This window comes from Lottia gigantea (assembly GCF_000327385.1).
Source record: "Lottia gigantea unplaced genomic scaffold LOTGIsca_46, whole genome shotgun sequence".
In the NCBI taxonomy this organism is placed as follows: Eukaryota; Metazoa; Mollusca; class Gastropoda; family Lottiidae; genus Lottia; species Lottia gigantea.
Genome location: NW_008709614.1, coordinates 1,319,575 through 1,344,089, shown reverse-complemented (window position 1 = coordinate 1,344,089; position 24,515 = coordinate 1,319,575). Strand labels below are relative to the sequence as shown.

Here is a 24,515-nt window from a genome sequence, read left to right as displayed (position 1 = left end):
AGGTAAAAGAGTTATTTCCCCTGCAATGGCGGGCGTTGCTGATGTAAACAAAATAGATAAATTCTTTTATGATTTTCATGGTTTTTTTTACTCTAGGCCTATTTATATTTAATTCGTAGACTGTATGCACGTAATTACACGAAATGGAGATAAATAGGTTGGTATCTTTTTCCATGATGAAATTTTCAGAATTTGTTCATTGTATTTAGACTGTAGTCCAGACTACAGTACACTGTACAGTGTAGTGTCGAGTGACACTGAAGGTTTGTTGTTAGTAGTGTGAGTGTCACGATTTCAAAATTATTGTTTTTTCCAACATTCCGAAGCCAATATTATGACTCTCTATCTGATCTTAGTTGTAGGATACAACAAGATAATAATCAGTTGGCTGTAAGAAATATCTATTCACAGTTACCACAGGTATGGTATTTTCAGCACAGTCAAGTAACCTAATTTCGTGATAACCTATTTTTCGTGGATGTGCGACCTCGCGTGACCCTCTGCATCTGCTTATTTTAATAAACATGGGTTGTCTGTACAATATCAGCTAGTAGAATGAATTCAGTAGTTTCAAGCAAGGTAAAATTATTAATGTATACTTTGACAAATACAAAATGGCAGATTTCACTTATTACCAAACGTCACTGCCGAATTTCCTTATAATCCTTATAATCGGAATTCCAAGTGTCGTCTGCTAGAATGTAGTCCAAGGAATGAAGTCACGTGATCAACTAGCGGATTCCTTGTCAGCAGAAAATTTCTATGGAACACAAAGTGGACCATATTCTTATGTTGTTTCAGTGACGTTTAGCAATATATCACGCTACGTATCTTACTTTGTCAGTCACTATTTTTTTTTTAAATCGTGGTTCTTTGAAAGAATTGTCACTAGTTATAATGAATTGATATTAAAGATAAATACTAAGAGAAGTTAATTATACCACCCGGTATCCATACAACGTATTTTTCTAGACTTATTTATAGATCAAACATTGTAGGCCTACACGAAAATAGGTGACGCATTCTGCCGTGTTGCCGAGTTGGTTGCTCATGAAATATACGTCAAAGGATTCATAAAGAAAATCGAAATAAACCAATTTTAATTATTTTGTAGAATGTCTGAGGAAACATCTAAGACATAAAAAAAAAATTCATTTTTTTAACTTTGACGAAATTCGAAGCCTTATATCCATGAAAATAGGTTACACCACTGTATTATCTTTCCAATATGTATGTTTGCTATTTTGTTATTTTAAAGAAATGCTTTTTCTAACAGAAGATCTGACAACTTTTAATAGTTCGGTCAATTTCTGCTCAATAGTGCATTAAAGGGATACTACGTCTTAGAATACACTCGTCCTGTGGCTAATATTTGTGTTTAATAGTGACCATTGGTTAAATAAGTATGCATCCCACACTTTATCAAGTTTGAAAAAGCGACAATAAAACTATAATCAAAATTTTAAAAAAAGGTGAGCAAGCGATAATTCCGTTCAGTTTGAGAAAAAAAGAGTCTGGGTAATCAACACTAAAACAGGAAACAATCATCTTCCGGTGTATACAAACAAACTTTTCGTTGAAAATATTCGTTGAAAATTGTGTCAGTGGTGGAGTATTCATTCTAGATTATATGAATGGCTTTTTCGCGGAGTCGCTTTATCTCCTACGAGGCATTATTATTCTGTCTTCAAAATATGTCTAAAAATGTCGAGGTCAATTCAAGAGTAGAGGTCAAGGACGCGGGAAACCCCACTTGAGAGTTACTTCCCCTTGAAAATTACACTGGACTCACGATTTGAAAATCGCTTAATGGATGTATTAAACGTTTTATAATTAATTACTTGATTTGTGGATATATCGGATTATAGAGGGATTTTGATGTATGGTTAGGACACCAGGTAAGTCCACTGATGGATATATACTGTTATTGGCCAAATTTGAGCAAAATGAAAATTTTATGTTCATCCTAAGACGTGGTATCCCTTTAACTAATCTAAATCATTGTGGGCAAGCGATACAAGTCAGTGTTGAAACAAAGAATATCCAAGCCACATTCATCAGATTCATAGCTGCATACTTTTATTTTAGCTCCCTTCAGCAAGATTCCAGTATTCAGTTTGGCACGACTTGAAATCTACTACAGTTAAAGGAGATGAACTGAAGGCACCAAGAATCAGAATTGGTAAAATTTCAACCTTTAGATTTTTTTTTTAATGACAAAATTTATCAATTAGAATTTGAAAAAATTACTAGTTAAATGACACTATGCAAGCTAGATCTTATTGCATTCATACTGCTCATGTTTATGTTGTGTACAAATGTCTTCACTCGACTATATGTACATTAACTCTCTCAAACATTGGAGAAGGCCTACAGAGTGACATGAAATCATGCCAATTCCATATGTTTTCTGAAAAAACCAAGCCAAATTTCTTGGTTTATATTGAGCCAATGACAAATGAACTTGTTTGGCAAAATATTAACTTTAGCCTTTTTTTTTTGTAACTAAAAATTACAGAATGTAACATGACATTATGCTGTAATAATTTTACAGGTCCAAATGTAAAAGATATCAAGAATTCAAATCAAGTGAAAACTGAATATGCTGATGAAGAATCATTCCATGATTTAACTGGAAAACAACACAAGCAATATAGAAATGAAATAGAAAACTGGGAAAAGGCTGAGGTTTGTTTGGTATATTATAGAAATGGGTATATCAAAACAGAAATATACTAATTGGATGCAAATGTGTGTTATGGATTTGTATTTTATAGATTATTAAGAATTTTTGTTTTGAATTTTAAAATAAGTTTTGAAATTTTACTGAAAAAAGGCCTATCTGGGATAGTCTCGTCAATATTTACAATATGCAAAAGTAGTTGAAATAACATAAAGACGTCTCAAAATTTCTTGGGTTTTTTTCCAGTTAGCAAATTTTTGCTATCAAGAATTACAAGAAGGTTATCAAAAGAAGAATTTGTACAGGGTATTAGATAGAATACAGCATGTTAAATATCTAAATTTAGCACATAATGAAATTAACAAAATCAGTTCCTTTTCATTTCCAAAGTAAGTTATATCTCATTTTGTATCTTTTATCTGCAATTGAAGAAGAAATTCTATGAAACATGTACATCCTATCTGCTTGTAATGAATAAATCTATATGTGTACTTTTTTTAGTCGTTAGAGTTCACTTTTTTGTAAAACTCTAAAGAAAGCTTTAAGATATGTTTTTCTGTTTCAGATGTGAATATTTGAATTTGAACAACAATAATTTTACTTCATTAAAGGTAAGTCTACAATACATTTGAATTTCAACCTCTTTGCTTCAATTCTGTACTCTAGGAACTACATTGACCTTGCATATTCTGGAACAATCTGTAATTTTGTTCATGTGATTCTGTGTTTTGATGAGTTTGAAAATAAAGAAGAAATCTATTTCTAGGGTTTACCAAAATTAAGAATGATTCAATATTTAACACTAAAAGATAATGATATAAAGGATTTGGATGGATTGACAATGTTAAGATCAACTCCAATAGCAGAATTGTATCTAAATGGTAACCCAGTTGTTTTTTCACAGTTCTACAGACAAAGGTTTGTTATTTTTCTCATAATTAGCTAAAAATTGGCATTAGATTAAAAGTCATATCATTTTTATATGCCCAAATGAAAATGTGGACGTATATTGCCGTTGGATTGTCATCTGCTTTGCTATTAGATTCTAATGACACCATAGATTTTTAAAGTATTTATGGTTTAACAAAAAAGTAATGTAATATTGGACTTGGAACGACATAATTATAGAAGTGAGGAATACATATCACAAACACAAGACAATATTATGGAATAAGCACACTTCTTTAATAAAATATTAAACACATAACGTTTCAACACAAATTACACATGTCTTCATCAGATGAAATTTAATAAGAGAATAAAACATAACAATATATATATATATATACAACTAAGAATAATAGAGATTAATAGAGTTAATACATCAAAGAGTAATAACAGTAATAATGAGAACATAAGCTAATTAAACCAAAGTGAGAAGTCATGATGATAACATATTATTGTATTAAAGAAGTGTGCTTATACCACAATAATGTATTTATTTGTGATACAGTATTATTATTGCTTCCATTCGTATGAAAAACATACATCATTGTAATTATTGCTCTGTTTCAAATTTGCTAATTCTACTGTCATCTAACATCTTTCTTTTGTATTTTAGAGTATTTTCTGTGCTACCCGGTTTAAAGGTATTGGATGGTGTTTTTCGTTTAACATCAGATCTAGAACCAGTAGAAGAGGAAAACCCACAAAAGACTTGTAATTTGATGTGAAAGAGCACAGCCTGTTCTAATTTCTCCTATTTTGTGATTTTAAAAAAATGAAACTTGCACATGATATAAAAAGCCTTGAAGTGTTAATTGATGCATTCGATATTTGTGCAATATGATTATGATGTAAATCAAAACTGAACATTCAGACACTTTCCTGTTATGATTTTATTTTAAATCTGTGATATTTAAATTATTTCTCTACTCTCAAGTTTATATTCAATTCAAATATATGTATTTTTTCATTCAGTTTTAGTGTTTCCATCTGTTTTTGTCTTCGCTTCTTAAGAAATGTAGATGAATATTGTCAATGTTATTGTCCATCCACTGATGACAAGAAATGGGTAGTTTTTATTCAATCTTGATGAAACTTTGCATGTATGAAATGATGAATAGTTAAAGAGTTACAGCCCTTTTCAAATAATTTTCATAAAGCCCTTTATTTGCGCTTATCCTGTCACTAGAAATTTAACCCTATCCCTTAAGTCTAGAACTTTTACCTTGCAATAAAGAACCTGCCTGGTGTTGAGGGGTCAGTCCTGAATTTGCATCTACATTCAACATCAAAGAGATATGCTGCCTAAGGTTAATGTAACAACAATCAATATTTGTTAAAAAGTTCCAACTTTATTTTAAAAAGAAAAGAAAACAATATAAAGTTGTATAAGCTTACTTATCAGTTATCACAGATATTTTTTTATCTGAATTTTTAAACGAATCACCACAAACAACACTGACATAATCACTAAAAGTTATCACTCATACTCATTTTTTACCCTTTGATACCCTGTGACACTTCTTCCATGATATAAATAATATTCAAAAATTTTCTGTCACTATAATTCAGACAAGCATTAACATTGCTAGGCCTCTTCATATATAGATCATAAATTGTATCAAAACTTCTCTTCACTGGTTGAAAGTGATAGAGAAATTTACTCAATCAAACCATAGTCCTTGTACAGAATGAAATACAGAGATGCTTCTCAAATAATCTGAAGCAGAAGTGAAAAGACTTGAGAAAACAAGTAATTTCCTCATTTAAGAATTTGGTATTAAGCATACATACTGTTAAAAGCCCATTCAATTGATTTCAATACTATTTGTTGAAAGGCTAGAAAAACACTTTTCAGATTTTGAGAATTCAATCTCTCTGAATCTTTCCTGTAAGAAATAGTGACTGAACCATGTATACATGCTGATTGATATGTGATGTGATATTTAAGATTACAGTTCAAAATTTTTTGTCATAATGAAGCTCACACAAAATTCATTTCTTTGACAGATCCCGATCTTCATCATAGTTTTCCCAAATATCACATCTCAACAGAAAACACAATGTCTTTAGACACCACACCAAGCTAATCTAGATCTTTCTCAATTAAATATAGGATAGTTTTATTATCCAATCCAGCTTCCTTAATAGTTATACTTAAATTGGTAAAAACTTTCCGAGGCATGTTGATTGCTAAAGAATATTTTTGAGACAATTTTTTGCTCCCGGTTTTATTTTGTGCAAATTTCATCACAGACTTTAAAGTATCAAATGAATGAAATACTTGACACACTCTATCACCAGTATCGGGCAGCTTCACTCCTATTTCTATCACAGGGTTATCTTGACTTGGATCTGGTATCACATTCTTATGTTCACTACTTTTGGATACATCTGATTTTTGTACAGTTGTTTTCCTTTTAACACTGATTTTAACTTTGGAGACAGGAATTTCAGAACTTGTCTGTGTTACTCTATTCTCACTTGATTTCACTCTTTTCTCTGAAGATTTAGTCTGTTTCACTTTAAATCTAGTATGAAGTTGTTGATCTGAAGAAATGTTTATATTTTCTACATTATAATCTAAGTTATCATGTAAACCCTGAGGTTTATGATGGCCATGTTGTATATCTGGTAATGGTTTATATTTAGATAGTGATGAAGAGGGACGAGAAGGTCTCCTGGCAAATGGATCAATTTCACCTGAAGAAGAAAATGACAAATGAATTAGAACTCCAAACATAGAGATGGTAATCAAGAAAATCAAAACACAAGATCAGTTCAAATGTGAAATGAGTAACTTGTCTGAAAAATGAAAACAAAGCAAGGCATTTTCCTTTATGGTTCTTTGTTATGTAAGCTTACTATTTTTTTTCTACCAACACTAGAATTATGTATCTGAGTATACAATATTTGACCATAAATAGCATTATACTATTGTTACCATAAGTACAGCCTACCTGGTAACTGAGGTAAACTGGGACCAGGACCAGAAGTTACTAAAGATGGTCTTCCTCTAGCAGATGTCTTTCTCCTTCCACTTCCATCATCTCCTGCTGGTCTGCTAGGAGGTCGTGGGGAGAAAAATTCTAGGTTACTATTCTGTTCAGTAGACCATGGTGTAGGACTTCCAGGTGGTGCTTTTAACACCTCTTCTTGGTGATGACTTCGAGAATGGTGTCTAGATTGCGGCCTCGCCATATGATACGTCTCAAAATTCCATTTGCTGTTTCAGATGATTTATTTTGATAACTCTTCTGAAAATTGATGAATCATAATCTTACATAGGCTACCGGTACCGTTAAATTTATGATAAATGACAAATAGGCTAAAAAAATTATATAACAGGCCTTTATATTATGTGCATCATCCGCATGAGCATTTTTAAACCCTTGAAAAATTTACTACATCTCATAGCCAGAGGACAAGACAAGTAGTAGATATACTTGGTTGGCAATCATTTTGAAGTAAAGATAAATAGAGAGTCCACATGATCCCAAATATCATTATTGATTGGAGCCAGTACAGTGCAGGACTGGAACAAGTGCCAGTAGAGGAGTAGGCCTAAGTACTACTACTACTACTCTAGGCACTTATCATTGACATTGGTTTTTGTTTTGTTTGAACTTCATTGAGGTTCAAATGCGATTCATAAGTTCAAGTTGAAAAATTCAAATAAGTACAGATTCATAAAATAAGACAGCAAAAGTTCATTTATCAAGTGTGTCAATATTTTTTGTAGCAGTAGAATTAATGTAAGAAAAAATGAATGTTTACTATGACAACCGAAGACGTCAGCATCCATATTTTTAATGTATCGTACAATTCATGTCTGATTGATAGTTTCCGTAACGAAATTAAAGGTCAATACTCATTACTTTGGTTATGAAAAGATATTGATTTTGGTATATTTACGAGATTATTTCAAGGAAAAGTAAAAGGGGTCATATAATCTCAAATATTTAACAAAACCATTAAAAAAAGTGACTTTCGTTTACTTAAATTTCCTTGAAAATTGTACAAAGCCAATATGTCTGCGCCCATGTTTATCTCTAAATAGGAAAATTGAAATATTGAACACATTCATCGATTTCGATTTTGATGATTACGATTTCTGGAAAATTCTGGCTAAGAGATGCTTTTGGCACTGCTTAAAGGATCTGAATTATCTACAATCATTCTTCTTAAAGGTTTATTCATTCATCCAATTATAATTTATATCAGTATGACATATCGGTGTCAGTATTCCTCCGACATACCGAAATTTCAATGTGTGACTATGTGATATTAAAATTTAGATAAAATCTTGTTAAACAAGCGAGCCACTGTAAACAGTTTAGATACTTTATAAGTGGTTGTTCTATGAGGTACTGGCCAAGCACTGAAGCAGTATGATTTAAATACTGTCTGACTACAACCATCTCTGAATCGTATTTTTTCTGTTTTGATCTTATGTACTACTTGATAACTTTGACAGTGCAATCAACTAATCCAAATTGCCTTCGGGTCCATTAAAATTGGCTCTGAAAGACCAGCCCTGCCTTGTTAAGTAATTTTTTTTTACACTTTAAACTTTACCAACTCAGGTTGTCTTTCGGCCATGCCCATGCTACTCTCTTGAATTGTTGATCTCATTTTACTAGTGAAATGTGGGACAAATCGACCAAGAGTCATTCTGTCCTTACTAAAGGTCTACATTAGGTAGTGTCAAGATGTAAAATTTAATTTCTGTTATAGATGATGTTGAATGTATTGATGTTTGTAATGAACATATTATATATAACTTTCTTCTTAATCATAGCAAACGGTGGGTATTTCTTTTACTTATAATTCTCACTTTGTCTGTTGGATTCTTAGATTCAAATCTTAATGTATCCCATTTTTATTAGCATGTCGGATTGATTGACTATGCAAATTGAAATTAAAATCCCAGAATATTCATTTATAAACATTGACTTGTATTGTCAGTCCCCTATTACACTATTTTTGATTGGTATAATTGAATGATAAATCAATTTAAACTGAGTAGGATTTTAAGAAGAATTTTATCAGATCTTGGATGACATAAAGTTGGATGCTGACAAGAAATGGACGTGCATTTTTAACTGACTTTTGTTTTATGTTTGGTAACTTAAAGCTTTTGCATTTTTGTTTCTTAAATTACAGTTATGATAAGACTGTATTTTTGTGTTTTGAGAAGCCACCTGACACCTATCATAAGTTATTACCTTCAGAAACCAAAGACAGGTACTTTAACTAACATTTATTTATCATATTGTTTCCAAAAGTCAACAGGAGATGTCAATAATGCTCTGGGTTTTTAGACTGATTTTGAATTTAATTGTAAACAATTCCTAATCTACTTTTGATTTTAAATATTGATACAAATAGCTAATTTTCATTTTCTCAGTTCGAAATGACAATCATTAGTGTATTCTCTTTTAGTGATGTTGTTTTTTTGTTGTAGAGTGGTGACTATTGACGCAACTAAATATTCACACATGTGGTTAGACTTTCATAACCATGACAATAAGTTAGAAACTGGAACTAATGTTCGGAAATTGATAGAAGAACAGTTACCATCAGGAAATGGTAGTTTTGGGTTGATTATAGATAGTTTGAGTTTTCATCTGTTATTACGTCCACCATCTTTTACTTGTCAATTTCTACATAATTTATCTACAGTATCATATAAAGGTAATCTGTATTTTATACAGCAAAGATCATTTTTGGCGTATATTGGCGTCACCCATGTCCATCCCCCCGTCTACAATTGCTCGTAACACTCTAGTAGGCACAATTCTTGACAGATTTTGACGTTGTGAGTGTTTGTTATCACCCAAGGATGAACCCTATTGAAAATCAGAAGAATTGAAAAATATCTGGTAAGAGAAAAAGTGTTCTATTTTTAGCTCGTAAACGCTCTTGAAGGCACAATTCTGTATGGATTTGGATGAAATTCAAAACTGCCGGTGTGGGTATGTTACCTTGATCAAAAATGAAAAAAGATGGTCATGCTGTTCTGGCAAAATTTCCTTCATTTTTCACACTGCATGGCAATTCCCCAAACAAATGCAGAAAAGTTAGACATTAAATTCCATTTTATTCTTACTTTCACCAATATTTATTTGTAACCCAATTTGAGTAGTTTTATTATTAGGTATATGTGATTAAATGTAATGATTGTTTATTTGATTTTATAGGATATGAAATAAAACAGATAGTATGTGGAGTACATCAAGATATATTTGATAGTCAGATATTAAAACAAATAGAACACACAGCAACATCAGTTCTAACTTTTACACCATCTCCACACAATAACTCTACATCTTGTGCCTTACTACATCATAAAACATCAGGAAAAGTAATCAGGAAGGTAGCATTCCCTTTTTTCTATTGATTTATACATGCAGACATATATTGTCAGAACTCATGACCGCCTATTGAAAAAGATATAGATCCTTTAGTTGTCAACCAATTTGAATGAAATTTGGTAAGATATGATATCATATATGAAGATCATGTGGGATGATTGGCAGTTTGCAAAGATGTTGTAATTGATAACAGAGTTAGCCCTGTGACCTCTAATATTGAAAATGCCACAGGTCCGTGGTTGTCAAACAATGTTCATGGAAATTAAATTTTTATGTTTCACCAACATTCTGAGGTGTGCATTTGGATGTTATCCACTATCTTTTTATACTCTTGTCTTATTTTAAACTTATATTTTATTATAAGATTTTTTATTTTATTAATTGATAATAGATAGAATATTTTCACATCAATGAGAGTTTAACAATATCAAGTATTCGAGAAGAAAATAAACTAACCACTGCCATAGAAACAGAAAATGACCAGGTTTGTTTAGGAGAATTTTGCCAAAATATTATTTATGAGTACATTAAAAAATTCAATCTGTTTTTTTCAAAGTTGAATGTTGTATACAGGCAACACAATGCTTTTAAAATTGAAAACATTTAAATGAAAATTCAAAAAAGGATGTCACTCTTGTGTGATGTATCTGCTGCAGTTATTTGTTGAAAAATTTTTTGTGGGGAAATATTTCCCTTGGTCATGTATTGAAATTTATGCTGTTTATCTAATAATAAGTTAATAATAAGTTGAAATCTGTCTTAGTTAACTTTTTTTTTTTTTTAAATATTCATTTCTAGGTGGATCCTGCATCTAACTTAACATTTAATCTCAGTTTAAAAGAAAGTGAAAAAGATGCCAAAAATCAGCTTATTTTACCCTATACTTATGATAAAAATAGGTAAGATTTTTATGATGCATAAATTGAGGGAGAGGAGGAAAGTAAGATCTATTAGCAATTACTCTGTTTCATTAATGACAATTAGTTTATTAAGGGCTCAATTAATTAAAAACAAAGGAAGAACTTTCCTTTAGGACGTCCTTGATCTGGTGTGTATGGCTTGACTGGTTTCGTTCAAGTTGAACATTTCAGAGCAAGAGTGAATTCATGACTTCTTTTTATGAAGAAATAATGGGGAGGCGCGTCAGGTTAAATGTGCAGGCACTTCATTGATTAATTACTTATCAAGCTTATCTTTACATAAATAAATGAATAAAACTTTGTAGAAAAGAAGCAGCATTAAATGAGCCTGGTGGAGGAAAGATATTTTATCAAGCTGATGAAGTTGATGATTTAGATGAAGAGGATCCTGATGATGATTTAAATATCTGATTTGAAATGAGTGGTTGTATCAACCATTTCATGGTGACAATTTGTTTTTGTCAAAACCTCACTTTGCTGGGTTGATTTGAGAAATGCTAAAATACTACCTCATATGAAAATTTGACATATTTTGCTCTGATTGACAGCATGTGTAATTGTGTGGAACACTAAGCATTATTTAAATGCTGTCTTGGCCTTAGATGGTTTTTTGCACAGAGTGTTCAGTTGCCCATTAGGTAAAAAATTAATTTGATTACTGTATTTCCTAAATTCAAGACCAATAAAAACACGTATTGCATTATTTGTTATCTGGTTTATACTTGAAGTTTATGTATTCACTGCTTTTGTGAAAATAAAATCCTGTGATACAAAGAATATTTGATTTTAATTTCTGTAGAGAAGAAAAAAAAACTAGTACAACAAAAAGTAATAATAGACATACAATAACAATAACTATAGTTATACTTATATAAGCAAACACACCGGATCATAAATAATCTCTTAAAATCTGATGCACAACAAGAAACATGTTTTGAAAGTTTGTGTAAAATTCCAAATATATTTATCAAGGTTAATGGAGCTTGTCTTCATCTCAAAAGGTATCCATTAAAATTTACCAATATACATTAGCATTCTAATAACACAATAAATTTTCATAAAATCAAAATTCAATGAAACCTTAAGTCTCTATTGAGTACATAAGCTTTCTTAATAAAAAAAAATATATAGGAAATGTCAAGAGAAAAAACTAAAAAATCTGTTCAATGAAAATTTTTGTTGATTAAACTCATTCAAGATCTTATCAATATACATGAGCATATCAATTCACAAGCAATTTTGGACAGACAAACAAACAAAAAGCGGTGACGATAATAAACATCCACATTATAATGTGAGTGTATAAAAAGGATAATTAATTAGCTAAAAAAAATTGCGCTAAAATAATTTTTAATTTTAATAAAACAAGTGTGAATGAATTTTTTAAAAGATTTTTCTAATTGATCAATTACTAAAGATAAATCAATAGACTAACTAAGTTACTCTTTGGCACTGTATGTTGCATATTATAATAATAAAATACACTACACTATTTGCGTAAATTCAAATTGCACTGTGAAACATGTGGTATTTTTTTTCTTCTCTTTTTAGTCTATAAGTGATGGCAAGAAACAGTATAAAGATAAAATACAATAAGCAGAAAGACAATAAAAAGACCTCTTTGTAGCAGATCAAATAGACTTTTCAATAAAAGGATTTGTATTGATAATAGTAATTTGAAATTCTAAAAAAAAATGATATTATAGATAAATATTAGACATATCAATACAATTTCAATATTGTTTCGTTTGACCTGTTACCAATAACAAGATTAGTCCAAAATGTATACGAAAACCTTACTCTTCTTTCCTTTGAAAGCTCAATAACAATTATAATAATCTGAAGGCAAACATTATATATCACTAATAACATAACTATTATAAACATCTAAATAAAGTTATAACTTTTATATAACAATAATAGGGAAACAATAAAATACATTAGAAACAGATCTGTTACTGTCTCTATTGATGTGTTTTATCAATTTGCACATTACTGTAGATTTCTTTATCTTTACTCAAATACTCCATTCTGGTGAAGAAAAGTATTTGGTAACTGGGCAGTTAAAACATAGAATTAATGGCCCCTCAATCATGTAGTGATAATAGAGCTTTTGAGTTTTACTATAAAGTCTAGAAGTCCAAGAGAGTAGGCGAGCAACTGAAGTTGATATTGTTTTAATTTGAGGAATGGTTTTATTTTTGAAGGATAGGTATGAGATGTAGAGTGATCTGATATGATAATGATAGATTTATCCTTGAACTTAACTCTGATCTAACATAGATTGAATTTTGAAGATTAAATGGATTGTCAAAAGGTTTTTCTAAACTTCTTATGTGTATCAGGGACACTATGAGCATCGATTTGCACCCTTTCAATTTTCAATCAGAATGATGCAGTTCCTGCAATTCCACAAAAAGCATTTTATACTGATTAGGACCTTATGTAATATAAGAGAATTTTGTAACAGTGATGTCATCAGAAGCTTAGGTTTAGTGGAATTGCAAGAACCACAGACCTCTGACTGAAAATTGGAATGTCCCAAATACACATATGAAGTTTAAACCTCTTAATAATTCCTTTAAGATGTTCTAAAATTCAATAATGCACCTTGTTCTCATATTGATAGATTTGAAAAACCTTTCTGTCTAAACTAGGTAAAGACTTCACCTTGATTGTTACTGTATACTCAACTATAATAACTACCTTGATAATATTCATATGATCAATAACAATTAGCTAATTATTTTAGGTGCCTTGTAACTTATAATTAGAGTAAAGCTAATTACCATTAATGACTGTAAAATTAGATATCAATTTTTAATATTAATAATATCACTAAGGATGTAATTATGTATTAGGTTATGTCAATTAATATTTTCCTTGTAGTACTTTACTTAATAAACTTCCCACTGTGGAAAGTTGGTCTTATAAGGAGTGGCATTTGTATATTTACAATTTTAAGACCAGTCAATAATGACTGTTATGACATTTTCATTCATAATAATATTTATAAACTCTGTATTTTACATGGGTTCCTTGCACCAACATGGCATATATATATTTGACATTCAATATATTATCATCCTATAGGTACTATTTTTATGAATAAATGGACACCAAAGCTTAAGTGGTCCTTACATACTGATCACCTGTTGTGTATGGTTGTGAAAAAGAACAGCAGTTATAAGTTTTTAAAGGCATTTCTCGCGCAACTCAGAGCTGAAAGTTGCATTTGGAATTTGTAGTCACATGCATATTCGCAACGCGAAGGCCCCTTAAAACAGTCTGAAAAGTGTTAAAGGACTGCTATTGGCAGTCACTATTGTCAATAACTACTCAAGGTTAATTGTGATTAATTGTTCCAATAAAATGAGTGAAAATCATTTAACATAATTATTACTCTTACAAAATCATTATTTCAAATACTTGATACATCAAACATATCCTTCATTTATCAAATCAAATATCAAATCAATCTTAAAACATAACACAAGGAATTGGTTCATTTACACATGTACCTTCTTAACATTCATGTTATATTAAATTAGCATTCAACTTTTACATTTAAAACTGCACTTGTATGCATTCATACGGAAATGCACAATCTGACTGTAGAACCATATAATATATTATGATTTATATCAACAGTATTACCTCCTTTCAAAGATGTTCTAGTAAAATAGCATATTTTCAGAAATGCAATGCATGTATATTAAAATTATATGGCTTTACAACGTAAATTCAAACAACTTCAGGAAAAGCTATTATGCCTTGTTATAACAATGTTATTGAAAAAACTTTCTATTCAGGGCTACATGTATATTATGAAGTATATTTTACACAAATAAAAATTAGAATTTTGTTTCTTTTTTGTACCTGATATTATCTGTCTCTGTTTTAATCCTATGATTTGATAAACTTAAAGTACCCAAATATAAATTGAGCATGCCAATGTTAGGGACATGGCATACATTTCAATCTGTCAAAAGCAGCTTTTTCTAAACTCTCTCTATGAGATGGATGAGCAATTTTTATCAGTTCATATGCTCTCTGTCGTAATGTTTTACCAAATAAATAGGCTATACCATATTCTGTTACAATATAATGAACATGAGCTCTTGTAGTTGTAACTCCACTCCCTGTAAAAATTATAAGTATATACTGCTTCATAACCTTTCATTACACTGAAGGTCTTGTTTTCATGTATAGACTTGAAATAATTTTGAATATCATTATTTCCTAGTATTATATTCACAGTTTCCATGTTATAAGAAATCAGAATTATTTTAACATTTATTGTTGTGAACTGTCGTGTATTTTAACTTCTTGACCACCGTCAGTGATGTAGGTTAGAGGGGCTGACGTGGAAATAACATCTAGTGAAATTTGGTGCAGAAGAGGAAGATGTAAAACTTTACTCTTTGGATAAAATAAGCTTATGACAAAAGATTAGAACATCTCACCTTCTGCTATCACAGGAACTATTTTGGACTCTCCTTTTTTAGTGGTAGATGGCATGGCAATAATAGGTTTACCTAATCCATCTAGTCCTAATGCTGCACCACGTATAAAATCTACCTGACCTCCCACACCTATTGGAAGAATTTAGAAATTGCAAGAATATATTGTCTTCCATAAAATTTAACAAGAAACAAAAAAAAATGATCCATAAAACAATTCAAAGTTGACTCTCTCTATAGACATTAATGGAAAACCACAAGTACTCAATTTATGAGATTCCATGATCTATGGATTCACTTATAGTTTTGAGTTGACATCTCTTGGACACTTAAATTGTAATTTATATTGTGATAAAAGAGTAAACACCACTTTAGTGTTCCTGCTAACCCCCCCTCCGTTTTGTCGTAGATTGAAATATTTAGTATAGAATCAGAGACAACTTGACCCGTTAGATCTACCATAATACAAGAATTAATGGCTGTTACTTTTGGATTCTGACAGATAATAGCTGTACTGTTGGTAAATGATACATCTAACATACCTAGAAATTACAAAATATATCAAATAGAATGTGGAAAGGGCTCTCTCATCAAGTAAACTTTAATTTACTTTTCTATACAAACTTCATCAAAGTATTTACTGTACATCATCAATAATAACATGTTCCTTAAGCAACGGTAGACTGTCTCATCTACCTGTTGCTCTTGTGATCCCATATTCTCGCATTAGAGACTAATAACTCTCTACCAATCAAAATTATGACGAGAATATGGAATCATAAGAGCAACGAATAGATTAGACAATCTATAGTTGCCAAAGGAATATGCAATAATAGTAGTTTAAACTCAGTATTGGGTTCTATATAAGATACTCTTCTTGGCTATACATGTAAATAGAGCCAAACGTTTAGTCCTGATTTACAGGATATGGATCTGTTTAATTGGCAGTAATAATGTTTTCGGTGAAATTATTTTCCCTACCAGTTTGCATATTTGAAAAATAAACCTGCATATTTTGTACCCATAATCATGGTTATTTTCTAGACCACTCAAAATTTTTTTATCACTCAGAGCATTGCCTTGTGATTACGTTTACTTACACACATAAGGATTATTGTCCATAAAATCATAGAGTTTTCTGGATCCAACAGCAAAGGAACTGACAATCTTGCCAGTTTGTATGACTTTTTTAGAATTTGTTATGACTCCTTTTTCTACCAGATCTATAATGCCATCACTAAACATTTCAGTGTGTACTCCTAGATTCCAGTGATTACCAAGCTGTGATAAAACAGCGTCTGGTATAGAACCAATTCCTGGAAAACAAAGAGACTATATTTAAAAGACATTTAACTTTAGGATACCCCAAATTTCAGAGAGGAGATAAGCAAGGAACTAAATAAAAAGTTAAATTTCTTGTTTGAGGTCTATTTGAGGGAATTATGTGATTTTTTAGTAGAAGAAGATTTTTTACATATATACAAGGTCTAAATCATTTACCTGAAATGCTGCACTATCCCTTTAAACTTAAAAAGATTTAGTACAACCTTAACTATGACTATGTGAAGATATTTATTACTTTTACTAGTACTTACCCATTTGAAGCGTAGCTCCATCATGTACAAGGTTTTCAGCTATGAGTCGCCCTATCTCTGTTTCGACATCTGTAAGAGGTTTTGGTGGACGTTCAGGAAGAGGGGTATATTTGTCTTCCACCATTACATCTATATGTGATTGATGTATCATACTGTCACCAAATGTACGTGGCATATTGTGGTTTACTAACCCTGAAATTAATCAAATATAATTGTTTGATAATAAACAATATAAACTGATATTAAAGAAGTAACGCAAACAGGTCTTATTATTTAAGACTACCAATTGGAGAGACTGCTCAACCACCATTTAACATATTCTAGTGGTGTTGGGTTTACCTGTAACAATACTGACTTTATGGTATTTCTGGTATTTCCTCACCAGCCTTCAGTGCTTGATTTTCCTGAATCACAGTGTATGGCAGAGTGTACCTTTACAATCCCAAGTAAAATACAGAAAATATATGTCATAAAAAAGTTTAACACACCTATAATAACTTTAGCATTTTGTACAGCAGCCCGTGTACAATCAACACTTGGTCCCAGACTACAGTAGCCATGTTCATCAGGGTAACTAACTGATATCAAAGCTACGTCTAGATTTATTATGTTGCGTCTAAATAACAACGGTATTTCACTTAAAAATATTGGAGTACAATCAGCACTTCCTCTGTTTACAGCTTCACGAACATTAGAACCAATAAATAAGGAATTAGATCTGATAACACCTGAAATATTATAAGAAATACTTTAAAATGAGGTATGTACGGAAGCGTATTAGGGCCATTCAATTTTTTTTTTTTTAATTTTCAAGTTAGTATGTTGAATTTTCAAGTTAGTATGTTGAATTTGCAAGTTAGTATGTTGAATTTAGTAACTTGAATTTTCAAGTTAGTATGTTGAATTTAGTATGTTGAATTTTCAAGTTAGTATGTTGAATTTTCAAGTTAGTAACTTGAATTTTCAAGTTAGTATGTTGAATTTTCAAGCTAGTATGTTGAATTTTCAAGTTAGTATCTTGAATTTTCAAGTTAGTATCTTGAATTTAGTAACTTGAATTTTCAAGTTAGTAACTTGAATTTTCAAGTTTGTATCTTGAACTTTTAAGTTAGTACCTTGAATTTTCAAGTTACTAACTTGAAAATTCAACATACTAACTTGAAAATTAAAAAAAAAAAAAAAAAAAAATGAATGGCCCTAATACGCTTCCGTAGGTATGCATGGCACCTGACAAATATATTTTACATGTATATGGAGAAATGTTTTTGCAAGATTAGTTGAGTGAGATTTGTAATTGATCATTTGTTGGTTTAGTTTTATGTTTGACAATTTGTATTTGATTTGATTTGTACAAAATTTGATTTTTCTACACAAACGTCAATTTTGAAGGATAAATGGTGAATTAAGCATACAAATTAAGAGAATTCAGATAAGAACATTGAATAAGAATTCAGAATCGAGAATTAAACAATAGCAATGAAGAACATTGAATAAAAAAAGCCACTACACCTCCCATACTTATGGTATATAATGTATCTTGAGGTCGTAACTGGAGGTGACAAAAGTCTAAACCTCAATAATATGTTTTAGATCATTTGTAGAAGTGGTTGTAAGATTTTTTTCTCAATTCAAACAAAGAAAAGTAGGCGTATAAAATTCAAATAGTTACAATCTTTTTATTTCTGGATTGGAAGTAATTATATTATTATAAGCTTAAATAGATTTTCATTAATAAAAAGTTTTAAAATCTCAATTAAATCAATTTCTTAACAATAATAAAGATTTTATATTTTTGTTCAGAGGTATAATCATTTTCTAAGATTGAAGTCAAATGAAAAAAACAAAAAACAAAACTATTATTTGAAAAGAATAAAATCAATGATTAAATATCAATATTATATTAATCATTATATAAATAAAATTAATTTCATTTCAATAGAAATTCACACCTTAGTCTTTTTAAATTGATACAACTAGGGCTGGGTAAAATAATCAAAATAAGCGTTCATAGTCGCTAGGAATTTATAATTTTGATTATCGATCATCGAAATACATAATCGATTAACTGTCAACATTATATTTTCTCCTGTGTACTGGTTAACTAGTCATAATTTCTTGCACAGTTTCCCCCTTAAGCACATCACTTACCCACATTAAACTATCATAACCAATCAAAAATAACCCATGGAAATATGATGATATGATTTTTATTTAGTATTTAGAAGATTTTACACTTTAAATATTTTGTTTATTAATCGATTATTGATAGGTATTATGCCGTCAATAATCTATCGCAATTTGGTCATCGATACCCAGCCCTAGATACAACGACATTCAAAATTGGTTTTGTTGTCATAGAAAGGCAGGTTGAGGCGAAATGGGACCCTAGGTCCACTATCCCTGGCAAGCAGCTACCCCTGTAAATAATGAATGTAAGGTATACAATAATCTTGGTATATCCTAACTATAATTACAAATAATTGAAATCAGGAGTTTATTTGATGACTGAATTCTATCTTTTATTTGAAATGGTGGAAAAATTGTCTAGAAAATTTCTGAATCTGTAACATATTTGATCTGATTAATGAGATGGTATAAAGATATACAGTATTACAATATATACAAACTTACCTTCGAATTCTGGCTTAGTAAAACTTGCTGGTCCCTCTGTATGAATATGTATTATTTCTATATCTTTTAAATTATGGTTGATACTGTGTTCTGCTAGAGCCTCCACTAATCTAACAGGAGTAGCTGCTGCTCCATGTAAAAATATTTTATCACCTACAAGAAACGGTTATTGTAAAGCTTGAAGGTGTTAAGAATGTATAGGGATTAGATATTATTCTCTTAGTTAAATATACTTATTTTCATACAATTTCAGTACAGGATATAAAACAAAAACTAGTTGGTTCTTGAATATCCTGGATCAGTAAAAATGTTTAAGACTTAAGAACCCTAATTTCCCAAAAGGCACAGAGGCCCATTGTAACTTTTGTGATAACTTTAACCTTATGACTACTTATATTGCGTTCAAATGACTAAAGTTGAGGCAGCTTAACCATCAACCATTCTTCAAGACTGGTTTACTGTTTTTTGGTGAGCGTTCATAAGGACATAAAGGTTAATTTAGCTTTGACATTATTTCAGAAGTTAACGGGAAGTTAGAGGTCATAATACCATTACACATGAGTATAATGACATAGGCAATAATGGCTGGAATTTGTTTAGACGAATGCGCACGCGCAGATATGACATATCCGGCTTAATATTAGCCAGTAGCTTTCAGACAACAAAACTAAACTGGCTATTCAAGACAGATTTTAAGCCATCATCAATCATGCACTTTAACTTATCTGAAACTTTTAACTAAAAAAATCCAGCAGTTAATTTTATAAATATAAAAATACCCTCCAGAGCTACTGGCCTGATAAAACTTTGAGATTTTCAGAGAGAAGATAATCTGGTGAACGAAGTAAATAACAAGTGTAACTTCTCGTTTGAGATATATTTGAAGGAATTACTGGATTTTCATACACATCAAGTACTTTTGAAGACTACTTACATATTCAAGGTCCAAAACAACCCAGAAAATGACAAACCATGGCATGGACCCCATTGCTTGAGGAACATTTTCAAACTTTGAAATATCCACTCAATTCACCTGTTACGGTACATTTAAGTCTTACACTAACATGTAGGGCCTATGTCAATTTTCAAAGGGGATTTACAATTAAAAACATGGGTACTGTTTGTATGTAAGGTACAGTAGGTTGAATCTTACTAATTTATTGATATATACTGGAATACACTGGATGCATATTCATTTAAAACCATGAAAATCACACATTTACAATTTCATTTTGGCACTTCATAATTTGATTAAAATGCAAGTGTTGAAGAATGCAATTCAATTTAATGAGATGTAAAATGTAAAAAGGTGAATGATACAGTAACAACTAAAAAGCCTACAAATATATTATTTAACCTAATATCACAGGCAGGTAAAAAATATATGTCAATATGTTCCACTAGAACTGCCCACTTGCCCATATTGACATAATTAGGCTGATGCTAATACTGGGCCTAATCCACTACAATATTATTGGTCACTTTAAAGGGCCTTAAAAAGACAAGGATTTTACTTCTCAGACATATTCATATTAGAAATATAGGCCTCTTAAATCTGATATTACATAATTCGGTCAGAAGTTCGGAGGGGCAAATTACACCTCTTACTTCATAGGCTACAATATTTCCTTCTACTGACCTGATTTGACAGCTCTCACCGCTTCAAGTGCTGACTTCCAGTCTGGATGACGGTCTGGAAACGGATGAAATGGCTCTGGTGTGTAAAGATAAAAGTTTCTCTTTGATGGACTTTGTTTTGAGCCAAACGTTTTAAATCGAAGGGCTCGGGAAAGAAGTTTTGATGCCATTGATAACCGACTCTCCAAATCCAACGAGTGCCATAACAATTCGACCTTGACCTATCAAGTTATGAACGACCTTGATGACCTTGTTCTTGCCAACTTGTCAAACAAGGTTACGGCCTACCTGATCTTAAAGAAGAGAAAATTGTCTTTGGTTCTTTTGTCATATACTAAAGCTGCATCTAAAGGGATACAGTTGTCGAAATTTTTTCGTTCACAGCCTGCAGTAACAATATTTGATAGCTTGCATCTGACATAGCCTTTTGCAGGTCGGGCGTTTTATAACTAGGCTTAAAAGGCAACTCATCTCATGGCCATATGGGCGCAGATCACGGGGGGACAGGGTGACACCTCCCCTCCGTCAAAAAACCTGGGAGGTCAAGCAAATGGTCAAGCTTGTTGAGTAGAGTGTCTCTGTTATGGACGTAAAATAGGCACTTTGACATCCGAGAACATCAAAGTGCCGAAATTTTGCAGTACCGGTATTCGAACAATTGAGGGCTGAATGAGAGGATTGAGACACATCTCCACCCACAGAAGCGTCGTTACGAAGGGACACACGTAGCGAATTTTATCGTTTGCATATTCGCACTGTATGACTGGAAAATTATAAGTAGTCCAATGCAAGAATTAGGTACCTTTCTTTATATAATATTTCTGAGAGCTATAAAGATACAGTGTCACCAGCTCATCTGAAACGTTCTCATGCTGCTATATTCTGCAATCGAATTCGCACCTACGGTCCGACACTTTTTGAATAACGCTACTGCACGCTAGGCCGAAACCGAAACATCTGCCTCTAAGCTAGCCTCTATTTTGACAGTGTTGTCGACTGTCGAGTAAATACAAAAAACCGCAAGTACGTCACAAGGACTCCGAAATTTAAGCAGCCTGTCAGTTAAGAAACCCAAACGTTACCATGTTTTTGGTTTCTTTTTTATATCAGATATATGCAAATATCTCATAACTAAGTAAGAAATTCGGACAATCTAAGATATTTGCCCCCACACTCCTCGGACTTAAACCTGGATGCGCCACTGCAAAGGCTTACATGGTCAAATCTTTCCTAGTTGAATGCACGTTCCTTTAGCAACAGTGTTCGACGTTTATCACATCTAATTTGGCTAAATGTGATAAACATCGTGTAGGCCTACTTGAACATAATCCAACCATTAGGCTACATAGTAAGTGTTATCAGCATCCCCTAGAAGTAAACGTTAATCTATCATCCAGCCGATCCTCATCCCTTTCCTTTGCTCCCCTTCTCATACCACCCCTTACGAAATTAAAGATGTGGGAAAGAGCAGTGAATTTGTGGGAGTGAGAATTAAATACAACTACCAGAGCACGTTTGGGCGATGCATTATGGCTTACCCTTTTTATTATCAACTAGGTAGGTAAAGTGGGGATTTGGTTTCTAAACTAATCCAATTAGCCCTTCCAACGAGCCTTAACCTTAATATTGAGAGAAAACGTAATGTTCAAATCGAAAATAGAAAGTCTACAGCTCATTGATCGCCATTGGCTTTTTTTTCTGAAAAGCGGAATAAATGAGTCGGTTAAAAGTCAGATAAAATAAACCTTTAACACTGAAAAATCTTTTCACGCCTAAAAAGCTTTTTAAAAGACGTTTTCCAGTCCAACGTGAATCACGGGGACCTTAAATAAAGCCTAGTTATATCCTCTTTTTCGCAATTCCATTGACGTTTGCGACATTTAAGATTGAAATTATTTTCATATTGTCATATATTATCATTATTGGACAAATAAAAAAAACAGAAAATATACCAGGCCACCAACCAAAGTAGATACACCGCCTATTACATACATTTCCTGTTACTGATTTATATAGATCATATTAATCGATATGTACATTGTCTGAAATTTGTTTTTCAATAGATACAGCTTCCTTTAAGACGTCATCTAAACTACTTAGACCTTTTATAGGTGTTGGCAGGAAGCAATATAGACAAAGTATTAAATATTGGATTATAAAATATTACATTTTTATAGACGAAAAACTTAGTTTGAGAGTAAAAAATTAGTCAATAGAAGTTAGAACTAATACAAAAATGGTAGGAAACAGTTCCGACTTATGGAATAGTACAACAGAAGATGACAGCACTATCAACGACCTGGGGAAAGAGAAAACTATTGGTTTGATGACAGAAGAAGAGTTTGACTCCTTTATGACTGTGATGAAACAAGTACAACTCATCTTATCACTAGTAGCAATAACAGTGAATATTCTGAATATTGGTGTATTTAGCCATCCTAAAATGAAAAGCAGTATCAGGATTTATCTAATTTCGATCAGCTTTCTTCAGATCTTGTACGTCATCATTTCTCTCGTACCAATGGTTCAGTTACTCATGTATGGAAAAAATTATCAGAAAAAGACCCAATTTTTCAACAGCTATGGAATTTGTTGAGAATATGAACACTAGTTTGATAAAGACTATAGCTATAAATAGAATATTGATATAGACTATAGATTGCATGCATGGTCAGTATTAGTATTATAAAGTTTGCAGTCATCCTTGCTAGTCATGTAACATGTGCTTGATGTCTTATATATAAATCTTATTAATGCAATAGCTGTTTTCATTCCATCCTGATGAGCGAATGCCAGTCGGCCTTTGGTGATTCGACATGGTGTCAGAAGTGAACTTTCTAATTTTATAAAAGAAAGGAGAAGAAGCCGGAGCTAGAAGTTGACCATTATTAGATTGCGTCATATCATCGTTGTTGGAACATTAAATTAGTTCAAAAAGGATTTTATATTGTGGATAGAACATTCAATTGGTTCATAGTGCTTATAAAATATAAAGGATGGCAAAGCTGAAGCAACCGGAGAAATTCCATTTTGATCAACCTGGTGAATGGCCAGTATGGAAACAAACTTTTAGTCGATTTAGAATCGGAAGTAAATTACATAAAGAAGATGGAGATATTCAAGTAAGCGCTCTAATATTTTGTATGGGTGAAACTGCTGAGAAAATATTTAAAACTTTTACATTTGATGCCGAAGAAGATAAAGATAATTATGATACTGTGATTGGAAAATATGATAACTATTTCATTCCAAGTAGAAACATT

At 31.5% G+C, this 24,515-nt stretch overlaps 5 protein-coding genes across 5 annotated transcripts in view; 3 read left to right on the top strand and 2 right to left on the bottom strand.

Annotated features, from left to right (window-relative positions):
• Nucleotides 1–2,926: 2,926 nt before the first annotated feature.
• On the top strand, nt 2,927–4,356 carry LOTGIDRAFT_124100 (hypothetical protein; the record flags this gene model as incomplete). The annotated part of the gene is made up of 4 exons (XM_009061177.1): nt 2,927–3,072; nt 3,249–3,294; nt 3,450–3,601; nt 4,245–4,356. Coding segments are annotated over 4 exons (456 nt in total), but the record flags the coding sequence as incomplete, so codon positions are not given.
• Nucleotides 4,357–4,963: 607 nt separating this feature from the next.
• LOTGIDRAFT_234065 (hypothetical protein) lies at nt 4,964–7,447 on the bottom strand. Its single transcript, XM_009061176.1, has 3 exons — nt 7,406–7,447; nt 6,589–6,885; nt 4,964–6,331 (listed from the first exon to the last, which is right to left on the bottom strand). The coding sequence occupies exons 2-3, from the start codon at nt 6,827–6,829 to the stop codon at nt 5,715–5,717; spliced, it is 858 nt and encodes a 285-aa protein (XP_009059424.1). The 5' UTR covers nt 6,830–6,885; nt 7,406–7,447; the 3' UTR covers nt 4,964–5,714.
• Nucleotides 7,448–7,692: 245 nt separating this feature from the next.
• On the top strand, nt 7,693–12,474 carry LOTGIDRAFT_234064 (hypothetical protein). The gene is made up of 8 exons (XM_009061175.1): nt 7,693–7,818; nt 8,366–8,435; nt 8,795–8,875; nt 9,096–9,325; nt 9,832–10,007; nt 10,397–10,489; nt 10,804–10,904; nt 11,231–12,474. Exons 1-8 carry the CDS (start codon nt 7,764–7,766, stop codon nt 11,334–11,336), a joined length of 912 nt encoding a protein of 303 aa, XP_009059423.1. The 5' UTR covers nt 7,693–7,763; the 3' UTR covers nt 11,337–12,474.
• LOTGIDRAFT_234063 (hypothetical protein) lies at nt 12,475–21,448 on the bottom strand. The gene is made up of 8 exons (XM_009061174.1): nt 21,254–21,448; nt 19,615–19,767; nt 17,472–17,711; nt 16,984–17,175; nt 16,489–16,704; nt 15,835–15,930; nt 15,392–15,520; nt 12,475–15,067 (listed from the first exon to the last, which is right to left on the bottom strand). The coding sequence occupies exons 1-8, from the start codon at nt 21,420–21,422 to the stop codon at nt 14,883–14,885; spliced, it is 1,380 nt and encodes a 459-aa protein (XP_009059422.1). The 5' UTR covers nt 21,423–21,448; the 3' UTR covers nt 12,475–14,882.
• A 2,800-nt stretch (nt 21,449–24,248) lies between these two features.
• LOTGIDRAFT_164648 (hypothetical protein) overlaps nt 24,249–24,515 on the top strand; it is a gene marked incomplete at both ends in the record, with an annotated part of 2,985 nt that continues 2,718 nt past the window's right edge. The window contains one exon of the mRNA XM_009061173.1: nt 24,249–24,374. Within this exon, the coding sequence (XP_009059421.1) occupies nt 24,249–24,374 (126 nt within the window). The remainder of the gene's footprint in view (nt 24,375–24,515) is intronic.